This window comes from Ciona intestinalis, unplaced genomic scaffold (assembly GCF_000224145.3).
Source record: "Ciona intestinalis unplaced genomic scaffold, KH HT001070.1, whole genome shotgun sequence".
In the NCBI taxonomy this organism is placed as follows: domain Eukaryota; kingdom Metazoa; phylum Chordata; class Ascidiacea; order Phlebobranchia; family Cionidae; genus Ciona; species Ciona intestinalis.
The window spans coordinates 1-17,478 of record NW_004191391.1 but is presented as its reverse complement, the minus strand read 5'-3'; the positions used below and the strand labels follow the sequence as shown (position 1 = coordinate 17,478).

Here is a 17,478-nt window from a genome sequence, read left to right as displayed (position 1 = left end):
CGTGGCAGGGAAATGACAGTTGTGAAACACAGGTGTTCTGTTTTATACACCTTAAGCAAGCTTACGAGTTACCAAGTATGTTACTTTATGGGTAGTTATTTTTGGGAGATTTTTTTAATGTAAAGCTGATAATTTAGACAATCCATTAGTGACCGCTGCGTTGGAGCAATTGTCGCTAAGTGTCCTGCCCAAAAACACATACACCCACAATGATAGCAGCGTCGAGCCTTGAATCCATTACCTCTGGATTAGAAGCAGGCGTGCTAACCAATTGTGCTACGGCGCTGGACAAACATGTTAACTTAATAATAATGTGGTTTTATACATGACATAAACTTATCTTTGCGTGGTCGGAAAATGGCAGTTTTTAAAACACAGGTGTTCTCTGTGCTCAAGGACACATACGCATACAAAGATAGCAGTGAAGAGCCTTGAACTCATTACCTACAGGTTAGAATCACGCGTGCTAACCACTATGCTAATGTAACATAAAGTTAGTAAAATGTTCCTAACCTCGTATATGCAAACTTGGATGGTCCCATGTTACATAGAACGAATTATCGGTCACATCTTCGAATCTCAGATTACGAGGTGCAGGTAATAATGTGGAAACTTGTTTGTTTATTACATCGGTGTCTACTTGGTTTATAACTGACTTAACAAAGACTTCGTATATTGTGCCTGGCTCCAAGTCTTGTATGACCTTTAGAATTGATAAAAATGAATGAATGTAACTTACTTTAACCTTGCATGGTTAAAAAACGAAAGTCGTTAAACACGGGTGTTCTGTTTCATACACCTCGTGCCAGCTTAGGGGTTACCAAGTATGTTACTTTGTGGGTGAATATTTTTTGGAGGGATTTTTATATTTCTATAAATAATAAGTTTGAACTTAAAAAAGTCACTTTGAAAAAAATGCTAAAACTTCTTTAAAAAGGAACAAAAACTATAATTTAGTTGTTTTAAGAAAAAAAGAAACAAAAACTTTAAAAAGAAACAAAAACTAAACTTTATTTTTTTTAATATTTTTAAAAACAACAACTTTAAAAAGAAACAAAAAACTACGCAAGCGTTTAAACTACTTTTCAAACATATTTACCGCTTGGTTGATATTAGATGGGAAAAAGTTGGATTTAGCTGGTGAGCTGGAATCTTGTTTTTTCACAGAAACTTCATATCCAGATAATAAAGGATTGGTTGGCCTTTCTGGAACCCAAGCCACGTCAAACGAAGTATCGTCGATGTTTGTAATGTAAACACGCTCTGGGTGATTTTGACCTAAACAATATTAAATTCTGTGATTTCTGCTACCAGTTATAGTAGGGGGGGAAGATGAGACACCTTTTCCTTCTATTTTTTTGTCCCATTTGGTAGTAAACAAAGAACATTCATAGAATTATAAAACCGTATCCTCAGGGTTCTCTTATAAAAAAATGTTTAATATTAATTCTGTGATTTCTTCTACCAGGTATAGTAGGGTGGGGCAGATGGGACACCTCTTCATTCTATTTCCTCGTCCCTTTGGTAGTAAACAAAGAACATTTAAAGAGATATAAAACCATATCCTCACGACTTCCGTAGACCAATGTTAATTGTTTAAACATGATCAAGATATTTGGATATTTTGTGATAAAGGTGTAAACCCTGAAAATCTACGTTATTCATTTTTTTAACTATCATATACTATGTAAATTTGCATACAAAAAATTTAACAAAACAGTCTAAAATGTTGGTAATGTGAAGAGAAAACATGTGTTAGAGGGCAGACAGTCGAAAAACTTAGACCGACCTGTAAAAACTGAAGCATTTGCTGGCACACTTTGAAGGTCTCTTCTTACAGCATATACAAACAGATGGTATACGCTTCTGGGGGTCAAATCTCGGAAAATCGCGAATGAATTACGGAGATTGCCGGATACAACGGTGGATCCATTTTCATCTTTCAGAACGACACTGTTCAAGTGAAAGAATATGTTTAGTAAATGTAACTTACTTTATCCTCGCGTGGCCGGAAAACGACAGTCGTTATAACACGGGTGTTCTGTTTCATACACCTCATGCCAGCTTATGAGTTACCAAGTATGTTACTTTATAGGTGACTTTTTTTGGGGGAGGAGGGAATTTTTTTACTTTTTTAATGTGTGGCTGATAATTTGGACAACCCACTAGTGACCACTGGGTTGGAGCAATTACTGTTAAATATCTTGCCCAATGACACATACGCCCACAATGGTAGCAGCGACGAGCCTTCAACCCATTACCTTTGGGTTTGAGGCAGGCACGCTAACAACTTCGCCACGGCGCTGCACCATGAGTATATGATTAAAAACATAAACAAAATTGTTTAGAGGGGGGAACCAAATCAAATAAAACAATGAATAGATTCTAGATTAGAAAATCTGCAGATTAAATATCTTGTCCATGGTAGAGCAATCATTATAATTGAAGTAAGGAATAGAGTAGATAAGACAGTACATGAAGGTTAAAGAATTAAACTGAACTGAAGGTAACCTACTTTATCTTAATGGGAACAGAACACCTAAGTTGTAACGACTGTCGTTTTTCAGCAACGCAAGGATAAAGTAAGTTACATTCAATTACACAAATGAAGAATATCAAATACCTGTACAAATCAAGATCACGATCTGGTGATGGAGTCCAACTTGCATGGACGGACACGGGAGTGACATGAGAAAATTCGACGTTGCTTGGTGGACGGGGTGCTGGTGACGTCCTTGGTGTGGTTGATACTTCTAATGGGATGGTCGTCACTTGAATACTTGACGGGATTCCCAGTTCCGAATAACGACTGCAACACAAGGCATTATATGAAGCAGGTTATATGTTTTCCTTAAAATTTACTTTTTATATAGTAGGGTGGGGAAGATTGGACACTTTTTCATTCTATTTTCTTGTCCCATTTGGTAGTAATTGGAGATTATTTAAAGAATTATAAAACTATATCTTCACGACTCCCATAGACCGTTGTTAATTGTTTAACACACGATCAGAATATTGGGATATTATGTGCTAAATGTGTCCCATCTTCCCCCACCCTACTATATGTAGAAAGATATAAGTTTTCATGAAACTCACTTTTTATAAGTAGCAAGATATATAGTAGAGCGGGGAAAGATGGGACACCTTTAGCACATAATATCCAAATATCCTGACCAAGTTTTAAACAATTAACAACGGTCCATGAGAATTGTGGGGATATGGTTTTATAATTCTTTAAATGTTCTTTGTTTACCACCAAATGGAACGAGAAGATCGAACAAAAAGGTGTTCCATCTTTCCCCACCCTACTATATAAATCAAGGTATACGTTTTTATTAAAACTTACTGTGCATTTGGATTAGCATAAGTTGGAGTTATTGTTACATCGTATAAGGTTGATGGGATAAGGTTAGTTGTCGTGTATTCTGTATCAGAGGGACGGATTCTCACTTCGTTCCATTCGCCGTCAACATTTCCGGAAACGGGTCTTTAAAATACAAACCAGGATTTAAAACTAACAATTTAAACAGCCTTGTCAATAATAATAATAATATATTAACTTTATTTGTCTCTTCGATTACGGTAGCGAAGATTTAGAAATATTTTAAATCAAAAGACAGGATATAGCTACAAAACAACAGTTGTTAAAACACGCTTACAGTTAAAAACATATTTACATTTAGTTAAAAGAAAATAAGCGTGGTCGCTACACCTAGCAGACAAACGAACCGTTTATGTTTAAATATTATAAAGTTAAACTTCTAATATGTTTTATGAAATATTTTTATTAAAATAAGTTAACGGAAGGTATTTATTTACTGAATATAACATAAATTACTTACAGAATATCTGAACAGTTATTTGTTTACATATTATCCAAAAAAAAATTATTTACTTAAAGTTAAACTTCTATTAGAAACAAAAAAAAGATCTTAATATAATTGCATTAACACTAAATTTCGTATATTTATGCTTACCGATATTTTAGTCGGTAACCATTTATTGAACCTTGTGGGGGCGACCATGTTAGAGTGAAACCATTTGGAGAAATTTCTTGAGCGGTAAAGTCAGTCGCGGGGCTTGGTTTGGTGAGAAATTGCAAAGAATCAATCTATAATAATAACTTCATTTGTCTCTGCGATTGCGGTAGCAAAGATTTAAAAATATTTTAAACAGAAAAGACAGGTTCAAGGCTTGTCGCTGCTATCATTGTGGACGTATGCGTCCTTGAATAAGACAGTTAACGAATTGCTCTAACCCAATGGTCACCAATGTGTTGTCCAAATTAAGTTGCATACCTGGTAACTTGTAAGCTGGCATTAGGTGTATGAAACAGAACACCCACAACTGTCGTTTTCAACAACAATTGCTCCAACTCAGTGGTCACTAATGGGTTGTCCAAATTATCAGCCATACATAAAAAAAATAAAAAAAATACCCCAAAAAATCACCCACGAAGTAACATACTTGGTAACTCGTAAGCTGGCATGGGGTGTATGAAACAGAACACCTGTGTTTAACGACTATCGTTTTCCGGCCACGCGAGGATAAAGCAAGTTACTGACAGGTAAATTTTAAGCCCTGTATCAGTACTAAAATATAGTAAAATTATTAAAAGTTTACATCAACTGTGGAGTCCCCATTTGCAAGGGACATCGTGTACTGGGTAGAAGGTTTCAGGTGTTCTAGTTGATAATAAGTCACGTATTGCGGCAAATTAATTGTCCTTGGTTGCGAGTCTTCATCTTCCAATGTAACTGTGAATCCTGTGAAAATAAACATTTATGTTTTTTAAGTTAACCAGGGGTAATGGGTTCAAGGCTTGTTGGTGCTACTGTTGTGGGTGTATGTGTCCTTGGGCAAGACACTAACAGCAATTGCCTCAAACCAGTGGTCACTGATGGAGTGATGGGTTGTACAAATTATCAGCCACACATCAAAAAAATAAAAAAAAAAAAAAAAAAATAATCACCCACAAAATAAAATACGTGGTAACTCATAAGCTGACACGGGGTGTATGAAATGGAACACACATGTTATAACGACTGTCGTTTTCCGGCAACGAGAGGATAAAGTAAGTTGCATTTATTCATGTTCTTCCAATTAGATATTAAAATCAAAATGTATTATGACATACTTTTATGTCTGTTGTGGACACGCCTCCGGGCACACCCCCGACAAAGGCGCACTTGCATGCCGTAGCCACGTGATCTGCGCAATCAGCGTGGTTCGCACCTGCATGCCTTAGTCACGTGATTTGCCCTGCGCAATGTGCCGCAGTCAGCGTGATTCATTATTAATAGTGTAGCTATGTAGTTATTTGTGTGTAGCTATGTAATTATTGTAGTCGCATGTCGCAATTAATTGCCCTATATATACGTGTGTGCTCGCCTTAGTTTTCATTCGCTATTCCAGCGTTTCATTCTACAACTTGGCGTCTCAATACAAACCCAAGAACACAACAATGTCTTGCCTTAAATAGTTGAGAACCGTATTGTAAATATTCCATTCCAAATAACTTTTTGTAAAAAATAATTTACAGAATACTACATATTGGGGAAGATGGGATACCTTTAGCACCTAATATCCAAATATCCTGATTGTGTTTTAAACAATTATTAACCGTCTATGGTACTTGTGAGGTTTCGGTTTGATATTTCTTTGAATGTTCTTTGTTTACTAATGGAACGGGAAAATAGAATGAAAAAGTGTCCCATCTCCCCCCACCCTACTATACATGTCATTCAAGCAACAGATTTTATTAAAAATGTAAATGATTTTAAAATTTACCGTTTTCACTTGGCATATGGAACCTTAACGTTGCACTTGTGTCTTCAACTTGTGTAATATCAACGGGAGATTTGGAAGTTCTGTCATCTGAATTTAAAAAGTTAGAGTTCAAATTATCAGCCACACATAAACTAAAAATTGTCAGACACTTAACAGCAATTGCTCCAACCCAGTGGTCACTAATGGGTTGTCAAAATTATCAGACATATGCATATAAAATACACACTCCTCAAAAAATCACCCACGAAGTAACATATTTGGTAACCCGTAAGTTGGCACGGGGTGTATGAAACAAAACACCCGTGTTATAACGACTGTCGTTTTCAAGCCAAACGAGGATAAAGTTTCATTAATTCATTTATTATATTTCGTTACCAGGTTCAGTTAATCTTGGATGAACAGTTAACGTCCTAGGCAAAGACTCAATAGTTCTGCCAAAAGCTGTGATGGATACTTCATAAGTGTCATGGATGCTTCTTATGGGTATCGCATATGATGTTACATCCGGTGCCAATCGCACTTGACGCCAGGGGCCGTTTGGCTGAAAAAAATAAATATAAATGATTTTATCTGTTGGTTATACTGTAGCGGTTAAACGTAACTTACTTTATTCTCGCGTGGCCGGAAAACGAAAGTCGTTATAACACGTGTGTTCTATTTCATACACCTCGTGCCAGCTTACGAGTTACCATGTACAGTGTTATATCATTTACAATGTTATACATAACTGTTACAAATTGTTATATAGTAGGGTGGGGGAAGATGGGACACATTTTGCACATAATATTCTGATCTTATTTTAAACAATTAAAAACAGTCTATGAGAGTCGTAAGGGTATAGTTTCTTATTCTTTAAATGTTATTTGTTTAGTACTAAATGGGACAAGATAATAGAGTCAAAAGTTGCCCCATCTTCCCCCACCCTACTATATCAATTACATTAATATACGAAGCACAGTCAACTGCAATACGTACAGCTTACCTTTCTGTATTTAAAATGGGTTCCCACTCTTGGGCCATCTGGGTTGACCCATGAGATAATAAGTCGATCGCTTTGAGGACTGACATGGACATTACTTGGCGCATCCAGCTGTAAAGCAAAGTTATTGTTAAAATAATAAAATGTTTTTAACTTTCATCAGCGACACATAAAAAAGAAAAGAAATTTCCTGTAAAACGATTACTTACAAAGTATGGCAAGTCGTAAGCTGGCACGAGGTGTATGAAACAGAACACCTGTGTTTTAACAACTGTTGTTTCGTTTTTGTACCCTGTCTTTATTGTTATTATACAAAACTACCTAAAAAGAAACATTTAGGTCATCTTCATGAAGTAAAAATAATATACTCATGAATGAATGGAACTTGCTTTATCCTTGCATGGCCGGAAAACGACAGTCGTTAAACACAGGTGTTCTGTTTCATACATCTCGTGCCAGCTTAGAAGTTACCATGTATGTTACTTTGTAAGCGATTGTTTTACAAGAAACTTCTTTTTTTATGTGTGGCTGATGAAACGACAGTTGTTATAAAACAGGTGTTCTGTTTCATACACCTCGTGCCAGCTTAGGAGTTACCAAGTATGTTATTTTGTAAGTGAAAATTTTTTGTTGGGTGTGTCTAATACTTTAGACAACCCTTTAGTGACCACTAGATAGAACAATTGCCATTAACTGTCTTGCCCAAGAACACATACACCCACGATGGTAGCAGCACAGAGCCTCGAACCCATTACCTCTGTGTAAGAGGCAGGCCCTAACCAAATGTGCTACAGCGCCATACTTTAACACTGCATGCAAATTGAACTGACCAAAAAAGCTTCATTACTTTCACAATACAGGTGCAAACAACAGTTTCCATTCACCTTTGTCATGAATGTTACAAGGGAAGGCCTGGATTGCAAAGAACCTCTTTTACTAAACAACTTGACTTGGTATTCTGTGCCAGGTATAAGATCCTCCAATGTAGTTCTACGTACATTTTCTCTCAGTTGTTGGGTCTGCATAGAAAAATACTTCGAATTTCTTTGCGCACTTTTATTTCTATTAAAAGTTTAGCTTGATAATAATTAAACATAAATGGCTTGTTTGTCTGCTAGGTGTAGCGACCACGCTTATTTTCTTTTAATTAAATGTATATTTTAACTGTAAGTGTGTTTTAACAACTGTTGTTTTGTCGTTACATTCTGCCTTTTCGTTTTAAAATATTTAAGTATTCATAAAAAAAATTTTTGCCCAAATAGCATCGTCCGTCTCCTACTCAAAAAAAGAATCTACTTTCATGTTCTTTTTAATTGAGGTAGAGTACTGTAGAAAAGAACCTTAAACACAAAATATTTAAATAACCTGATCCTGTTTTTAACAACGAGCGGTTTATGAAAGTTGTGGGGATACGGTTTTATATAATGGGACAAAAAATAGAATGAAAAGGTTTTTCATTTTCCCCCACCCTACTATATCATAATGGAAATTAAATATTCCACCTAAATAGCATCGCCAATCTCTTACTCAAAAATACAATTTAGTTTAATAATGTATTTTTATTACTTGAGGTTCTCCGTGTCTCGTGAACGTGGTGTCGTATTCAACAAGAAAACCATCAATGTTGGATCCTGGCGAGGTCCATGCAATTTCAGCATCTGTAAACCCTCTGCGCAATACTTGTAATCTTATAGGAGTAGGTACAAGCAAAGACTCGGTCAACTGGGTTGCAGAAACTGGCGTCGTCCTTAACATAGGCATGGTGGTATGCTCTATAGGCATAGGGGTAGGCTCTATAGGCATGGGGGTAGGCTCTATGGGCCTAGGATTTGGCTCTATGGGCAAACGAATTGGCTCGACAGGAGGTGTTGGCTCAGAGGTTGTTGTTCTTCGTGTTGATGCCATTGTTGTCGCCATTGTTGATGTTGTTGTTGTTGTTGTTGTTGTAGGAGAAAGCTATTTAAAATTTTATATTAGAAAATAACCATTGATATGTCTACTATGCTGTGGTATTTTAGCCGTTGTCGCCTACTTAAGAAGAAGCGACATGCTCCTTAAGCTGGTGAGGTCCATGCAGTAGCACCCTGGGAGTTGGGGTAATAGGCCAATCCTGGCCTAAATCCTAGAACCACGCTGTGCCACACTGCGGGCCCTCACCACATAGAATGAAAAATTACTACCGTAGCACCTGGGTGTTGGAGTAATGGGCCAATCCTTGCTTAAATTGTAGGACACATGGCGTGCCACGCTGCGGGACCTCACCCACATAGAACAGATAGAAAAAATGATGTTGTATTACCGTTCGGAAAGTTAGTTTCGCAACTCTTGAAGGTCTTCTATTGTTTCCAATGGATCTTAGTTTAATAAAATATTGAGTGTCTGGTGTCAAGTTTTCCAATGTAATATATGGTGTGGAAACCGGTATGTAACGTGTCTGTATATTAAAATAAGACATTAAATTGTAAACATAAAATAATACATTAAATTATAATGGTATTAAATTGAATACACAACAATTTTAGTCAACAGTTTTTCGGAATGCCCGAAAACGACAGCCGTTATAACACAGATGTTCTGTTTCATACACCACGTGCCAGCTTACGAGTTACCAAGTATATAACTTCGTGGGTGATTATTTTTTGGAAAAACTTTGCCTTAAACCCATTACCTCTGGGTTAGAGACAGACGTGCTAACCAACTTCTAACTATTACCTCATAATATCTAACTACTATTTCCTAGTTAACTTAAAATGTTGGGGACAATATCAACAAATATTAGTATTTGAATCGCTCGACGGCAAAGTGGTTAGCTCGTCTGCCTCAAACCCAGTGATCACTAATGAGCTGTCCAAATTATCAGCCACACATAAAACATGAAAAAAAATAATCACTTACAAAATAACATACATGGTAAATCGAAAGCTGTCACGAGGTGTATGAAACAGAACACCATGTTTATAAGGACAGTGGTTGCCCATGCGAGGATAAGTAAGTTACATGCGTGGTACCTTATAAGCTGGCACGAGGCGTATGTAATAGAACACATATGTTATAACGACTGTAATTTTCCCGCCATGTGAGGATAAGACACATTCATTCATTTAAAATGTAAAAATGATTATTTGTGTGTATAAACATAATAAATATTAATAAAAACATACTCTGTATGGGTTTTTCGGTATAGAACCATCTTTATACTGTACAATATATCTTCGAACAAGGGAAACGTCAACGGGAGGATTCCATTCTAAAGTTACTTCGTCATCTTCAACATTTGAGACTCGTAAATTGGTCGGAGTGATTTCTTGGACCTGGAAATTAGGTTTATCTGGTCAGAGACTTTAAATATCTTTACGCACACTTTTGTTTCTATTATAAGTTTAACTTGATAATAATTAAACATAAATGGCTCATTTGTCTGCTAGGTGTAGCGACCACGCTTGTTTTCTTTCAATTAAATATAAATATGTTTTTAACTGTAAGCGTGTTTTAACAACTGTTGTTTTGTCGCTATATCCTGTCTTTTGATTTAAAATATTTCTAAATTTTCGATACCGTAATCAAAGAGACAAATAAAGTTAATATATTATATTAGTTGAAATGTTGATTTTTCACAGATGAATTGGTCTACTTATAAGGGGTACTAGACTTAGTCTGTTTAATGTCAGCCTTAAATTGCTGGAGCATACACGCGTGTATAATTAAACTAAAGTTAAATAATGTACAGATACTATATTATGCCTATTTATTGTTAAGGTATAATATAGTACTGTGGGGTAAGATGGGACACCTTTAGAACATAATATTCAAATACCCTGATCGTGTTTTAAACAATTAACAACAGTCTATGGAACTCGTGAGGATAAGGCTTTAAAATTTTTCCAATGTTCTTTGTTTACTACCAAATGGAACAAGAAAATGAAATGAAAATGTGTCTCATCCTACCCCAAACTACTAAATATATATTTATAATATTCTTGCCTTTTTAGTTGTAAATTCCACTGTAACAGGAGATGACTGAAGTCCATCGTATACTGAACTAACAGTAACTCGATACCTGGTGGCTGGGTTAAGGCGTGACAATGTTATCACAGGAGAAGACCCACGTGTGTAAAAGCTCTGGTGAATATGATCTTATTATGAGTCGGAAAAAGGGCTTCACTTTTGTGAGCACTCACTTTTGGGACTGACAAGGTCAAATAAATGAATGAATGTAACTTACTTTATCTTCATGGCCGGGAAACGACAGTCGTTATAACATGAGTGTTCTCTTTCATACACCTTGTGTCAGCTAAGTAAGTTACATTTATTCATTCATTCAGCATAATGCCCCTCGTTTCAATAATTGAAAAATTTTGATAAATACAAGTTTTGCAACCTCAAAGAAAAATGACTGTTGTGTCACTATATAACCTGTATTATATCGTAACGACAGAAATAAATAAAAGTTACATAAAGTAAATTACATTCATTCAACATTATGAATCCAAAAGTAACGTGCTTGGGAAAAGGAAGCCCCATGAAATGATGAATGTAACTTACTTTATCCTCGCGCTGAAAAACGACAGTTGTTAAACACGGTGTTCTGTTTCATACACCTCGTACCAGCTTACGAGTTACCAAGTATGTTACTTTGTGGATGATAGTTCTTTTTGGATTTATTATTTATATGTATGTCTGGCAACTTAGATTTTTAGTGACCACTGGGTTGAATCAATTGCCGTTAAGTGTCTTATCCAAGGACACATATGGAATTTTTCTTTGCAAGTGACTGATAATTTGGACAACCTATTAGTGATCAGTGGTTTCAAGTAATTGTTGTGTCTTGCCCAAGGACACGTTACAACAGTAGCAGCGACAAGCCTTTAAAAGTTAAGTAACCCAAAGAAATATGGAACTTACAGTTTCAGGTTCCGTTCCATCAGCAGGTGCATATCGCACATTGTATTGCGCAATATTATCTCGCGGTCCCTCGGCTGTTATTTTCACACGGGTTGGCGAAAGTGAAGTGACGCGAAGATTGTCAACAGTTGAAGGAAGATTTGGTTCGGGCTAAAATAAATTAGTGTAAAAATTTATGCTTTTCCTTTGGGCTTTAAACATTTGTTTTTAGTTCAAAATATTTTTTTCAGTACAAACAAAAGATATATTTTAGGGTCTTGGGTGCAACAACAACTTTTTTAAATTTAGACTTTTTTCCTCGCTTTTTATTCGTAGCGTGTTTTAACTTTTAACAACTGTTGTTTTGCTGTTGATTCCCTTCTCTTTGTTCTTAAACTAACCTAATCTTCGCTATCGTTTTCTAGGAGATAAATCTAAATTTGTTATGTTTTGATTTATAATTTTCCTTCTAGATGTAGCAACCGCACTTGTTTTCTTTAAAATAAATGAAACTAAGTTTTTAACTGTAAGCGTGTTTTAACAACTGTTGTTTTGTCGCTATATCCTGTCTTTTCGTTTAAAATATTTCTAAACCTTCGCTACCGTGATCGAAGTGACAAAAAAGTTATTATTATTATTATTATTATACCTCGAATGGGGTGGTAATTTCAGTTTGTGTTAATTCTTTACGTGTACCATCGATCACAGCAATGAGAGTTACTCTGTATGTGGATCCTGGTGTTAAGTTGTCCAAATGAATTTCTTCTTCTGTAAACGTGCGTTCTATTACCTGAAAAAAATATGAATTCTTAGCACACAAAAAAAATAGTTTTGTTGTTTTTTTTCAAAAAAAATTAAAATTAAAAAAAAAATATGTTCCATTAACCCAAAAATACGCACACACAAAAAAACTATTTTTTTTGCAAGAAATTTTTTTTGTTTTTTTTCAGAAAAAAATCTGTTTTATTACCTAAAACAATATGTATAGCACACAAAAGAAGTTTAAAATACAGACAAGCGTAAACATTTTTTGGCAATCTTACTTCATCGGAGTCTTCCTTCTGATATTGAACAATGAAATATTCCACGTCATCGTCAGATAAGTTGTCAATTTGAAATGTTACTTCACCCGGCAGTTTATCCAACACAGTTAAGTTTGTTCTTTGAGGAGACGTCTATATAAAAATTAACTTATAAAAAATTTAAACATAAATGGCTCGTTTGTCTCCTAGGTGTAGCGACCATTATTATTTTTTTCTAATTAAATGTAAATATGTTTATATCTGTAAGTGTGTTTTAACAATTGTTGTTTTGTCGCTATATCCTGTCTTTTTTCAAAGTTTTTCTTGTTTTACATATCAGAGTGTAAAATTAATCAACTAGAAAATAGGAATGATCACCACATTGTGCCTTTAATTTTAAAATGTTTCAAAAACAACGTTTAGTATTTTTATTAACTGCAAAATATTTTTTTTAAATTGCTTTTAAAATTAAATTTTTTAAAAAACACAGTTAAGTTTTTTTGTAATTTCATTGACTGCAAAATATTTCTTGATTATCAACTTACCAGGGTGTAAAAATAATCGACTAGAAAAGGTGAATGACCACCCTCTCCAACTGCTTTCACAGAGACTCGATATTTTGTATCTGGAGATAAACCATCAACGAATATTGACTGGCGTGGTCCCGTTGTGTTTAATTTCTGAAAATTATTTGTTACATTTATTTATTTTATTTTATTTTTAAATTTCAGACAGTATCCAGTGTTGTATCTGTCTCTGATTATAGGGTATTTTTAAACTAAATATAGTAGGATGGGGAAGATAGGACACCGTTTCATTCTATTTTCTCGTACCAATTGGTAGTAAACAAATAACATTCAAAGAATTATAAAACCGTATCCCTACAGCTCCCATAGACAGTTGTTAATTGTTTAAAACTCGATCAGGATATTTGTATATTATGTGCTGAAGTTGTCCCATCTTTTCCTACCCTGCTATATATAAAAAATGGGAATTATTAGCAACACTACATTGACATTCATTAAACAGAATATTGATAAGAAGTTTAAAATTGAAAAGTTTAAAAATTAGTGGCTGTTACAAAAAAAAATACAACAACTGGTAGTTTTTTCTACTAGTTAATAAACATTAACACAAGTGTATTAGCCTTTTTTTCGCTTTTATTGAGTGTTATTTTACAGCCAAATATGACAAATTTTAATAATGTTTTTGAGAGTGTCCTTAATTGATTTTTTTTTATTTCGTTGATTTTTTTTTTTTTTTATTGATTTTTCAAGTGTAATTGTCATTTGTTAAATACAGCCTAAATAGGAAAAAAGAAACTTCAAAAAGTCAGTCAGCGAGATATTTTCCGGAAATGAAAAAAAAAATATATTAACAAGTACAAACCAAAGGGAAAATGTCTTCATCCGATTGATATTCGAAAACATAATATTGAACTGCAAATAATGAGCCTGACCAAGTAAGATTAGCAGAGTTCCATGTTGGAGTAATCTCATCAAAACGAGTAGGGCGCGCCGGTGGAATTTGTTCCTAAGAAAAAATACATTATATCAACATACTTACCAAAATTCTGATTTTAAAAAATTCGAAAAAAATTTTAAAAAAATGACACTAACAAAAAAATCACTATTTGAAAATTCAAAAAATAGCATAAAAACGAAAAATTTAAAATTTGTATATGAATATAGATATTTAAATGTGTAAAGACAAGAATAAATATTAATATAATATTGAATCGCAAACTAAAAAAGATAATAATCACCCACAAAGTAACATACACGGTAACTCGTACGCTGGCTTGTTCAAATTATTAGCCACACATTTAAAAATAAAGAAATTGAAAAAAAAATCACCTACAAATTAACAACTCTTAAGCTGGCACGAGGTGTATGAAACAGAACAACCGTGTTATAACGACTGTCCTTCCCACCAGGCAAGGATAAAGCAAGTTACATTCATTCATTCAATCTATCTACAAATATAACATTCATACTTACAGCAGGTGTTTCGACGAATGTTTGTAACTTTGGTGATTGACCTGCTTCATTGACAGCGACAATGTTAACTTGATATTGAGTGTCAGGTTCAAGTGGAACTTCAATTATATTATTCGGTGCAACACTTTCCAGTGTCTGTGTTAAAAAGAAAATTAAACTATTATATGAAACAGACCACCAGTTTTGTAATAAAAATTACACTTTAAATTACATGTAAAAAAAAACGCCAAAAATTGTAATTAAATTATAATAATAATAATAATAACTTTGTTGTCTCTTCAATTACGGTAGCGAAGACTTAGAAATATATTAAACGAAAAGACAGAATATAGTGACAAAACAACAGTTGTTAAAAAACGCTTACAGTTAAAAACATATTTAAATTTACTTGAAAAAGCTAGTCACTACACATAGCAGACAAACGAGCCATTTGTGCTTATTTATTTTCAAGTTAAACTTCTATTTAAGTTCTCTATGCTTACAATTTAAACATATTTACATCATATAGCAGGTTGGGGGGAAATGGGACGCCTTTTCATTCTATTTTCTCATCCCATTTAGTAGTAAACAAAGAAAATGTAAATAATTATAAAACCATATCCTCACGACTCCTATAGACCGTTGTTAATTGTTTAAAACTCGATCAGAATATTTGGGTATTAGGTGCTAAAGGTGTCCGATCTTCCCCCGACCTACTAAATTTAAAGCAAACTACCAACCATTATTTCACTTCCACTTCTAACAGCTTTGTAAGTGACGACATAATAATCTACATCATCACCTTCACTTATTCTTAATGTGGCAAGTCTTGCTTCTTCTGTTGTTTGCAACAAAACTGGTTTTGCCGGAGGTTCCTATTATATAAAAATACAAATCAAAATGACTAAAAAATTGCTGCAACAGTTTTATCGATTTATTAGTTTAGAATTAGTAGATATATACCAGATAATAATAACTTTATTTGTCTCTTCGATTACGGTGGCAAAGATTTATAAATTTTTAAATGAAAAGACAGGTTATAGCGACAAAACAACAGTTGTTAAAACACGCTTACAAGTAAAAACTAATTTAGATTTAATTGGAAGAAAATAAGCGTGGTCGCTACACCTAGCAGACAAACGAGCCATTTATGTTTAATTATTTTCAAGTCAGTCTTTTAATAGAAACAAAAGTGTGCGTAAGGACACGACTCTACAATGGGGAGTTCGCTTTAAAGATAATTGACCCAAAGGTTGGATCATTATAGAAAAAAAACTCCCAAAAATAAATTCAACCATTTAACTCTCGTAAAACAAGTGAATAGTTGTAAAAACAAATTTTGTAAAAAATTAAAATAAAAAAACTGAAACCCCAACTTTTTTTAAATTAAATTATAAAACTTAAAAAAAAAATTTATTGCAAAAAACATAAAATTCAAGTTAAAAGTACCTTGGGTGTTATTATTGCTGTGTTCAAAGGCTCAGATGTTCCATCATCATTTACAGCAACTAATCTCAATATATATGGGGTGTTGGGAGTTAATCCAGTTATGGTGAATGGGTTATCTCTTCCTTCAATGACCTGTGTAAAATAAGGGAGTGAAATTTGCTTTATGCAAGCGAGGCCGGAAAGGACAGTCGTTACACGGTGTTCTGTATCATACACCTCGTGCCAGCTTACAAGTTACCATGTTACGTGGTTGATTTTGTTTGTGGTTGATTATTTTTTGTATTTTCTTCCTTTTTTATGTGTGGCTGATAATTTGGACAACTTATTAGTAAGCACTGGATTAAGGCAATTGCCGTTAAGTGTCTTGCCCAAGGACACATACGACCACAATGGTAGCAGAGTCAAGCTTTCAACCCATTACCTCTGGGTTGCAGACAAGCACACTAACCACTTTGCCACAGCGTCAGATAAATATATATTATGAAGTGTAACAAAGATTTAGAAATATTTTGAAAAAAAACAGGATATAGCGACTAAACAACAGTTGATAAAACACGCTTACAGTCAAACACATATCTACATTTAATCACAAAAAAAATAAGCGTGGTCGCTACACCTAGCAGACAAAGCCATTTATGTTTAATTATTATCAAGTTAAACTTCTAATAGAAACAAAAGTGTGCGTAAAGACACGACCTGTACAATATTAAACAGTAAATACCTGCATACCAGCATCACTGGTACCCTCAGGTTTGTAATATATTCGATAGAGTTGAACATTTTCGGGAGGACCATCAACATTAAAAGAAATTCGACGCGGTGACAAGTCAATAAGATTGACTGCTGTTGGTGGATTTGGTCATTCTGCGAAAGCAATAAAAATATATATAAGATATTTAAATGCATTGTGGCACAATCGGTTTAGCATGCATTTGGCCCAGGGGAAACTGGTTCAAGGCTCGTCGCTGCTACCATTATTGGCATATGTGTCCTTGGATAAGACACTTAACGGCAATTGATTCAACCTATGGTCACTAAAATCTAAGTTGTCAGACATACATATAAATAATAAATCCGAAAAGAACTATCATTCACAAAGTTACATACATGGTAACTCTTAAGCTAGCACGAGGTGTATGAAACAGAACACCTGTGTTATAACGACTGTCGTTTTTTGACCACACAAGGATAAAGCATACACCTTGTGCCAGCTTACAAGTTAATATTTATCTTTCTTTATGTATGATTATTATTTATTTTTGTATGCCTGATAATTTGGACAACCTATTAGTTACCACTGGGTTGGAGAATTGCCGTTAAGTGTCTGCCCAAGGACACATACACCAACAATGGTAGCAGCAACAAGCTTGACCCATAC

The 17,478-nt window shown here is 34.5% G+C and overlaps 1 protein-coding gene across 1 annotated transcript in view; it reads right to left on the bottom strand.

The window, feature by feature from the left end:
* LOC100180297 (fibronectin-like) overlaps nt 1-16,956 on the bottom strand; it is a gene marked incomplete at its 5' end in the record, with an annotated part of 34,834 nt that extends 17,878 nt beyond the window's left edge. The window contains 24 exon segments of the mRNA XM_002120240.4: nt 514-703; nt 1,100-1,278; nt 1,790-1,953; nt 2,624-2,809; nt 3,347-3,487; nt 3,978-4,111; nt 4,624-4,766; nt 5,791-5,877; nt 6,166-6,331; nt 6,773-6,880; nt 7,654-7,788; nt 8,336-8,725; nt 9,069-9,203; nt 9,931-10,080; nt 10,751-10,888; nt 11,672-11,821; nt 12,300-12,440; nt 12,694-12,825; nt 13,218-13,352; nt 14,062-14,205; nt 14,673-14,807; nt 15,392-15,526; nt 16,101-16,232; nt 16,822-16,956. Of these exon segments, the coding sequence (XP_002120276.4) occupies nt 514-703; nt 1,100-1,278; nt 1,790-1,953; nt 2,624-2,809; nt 3,347-3,487; nt 3,978-4,111; nt 4,624-4,766; nt 5,791-5,877; nt 6,166-6,331; nt 6,773-6,880; nt 7,654-7,788; nt 8,336-8,725; nt 9,069-9,203; nt 9,931-10,080; nt 10,751-10,888; nt 11,672-11,821; nt 12,300-12,440; nt 12,694-12,825; nt 13,218-13,352; nt 14,062-14,205; nt 14,673-14,807; nt 15,392-15,526; nt 16,101-16,232; nt 16,822-16,956 (3,685 nt within the window).
* Nucleotides 16,957-17,478: the final 522 nt, after the last annotated feature.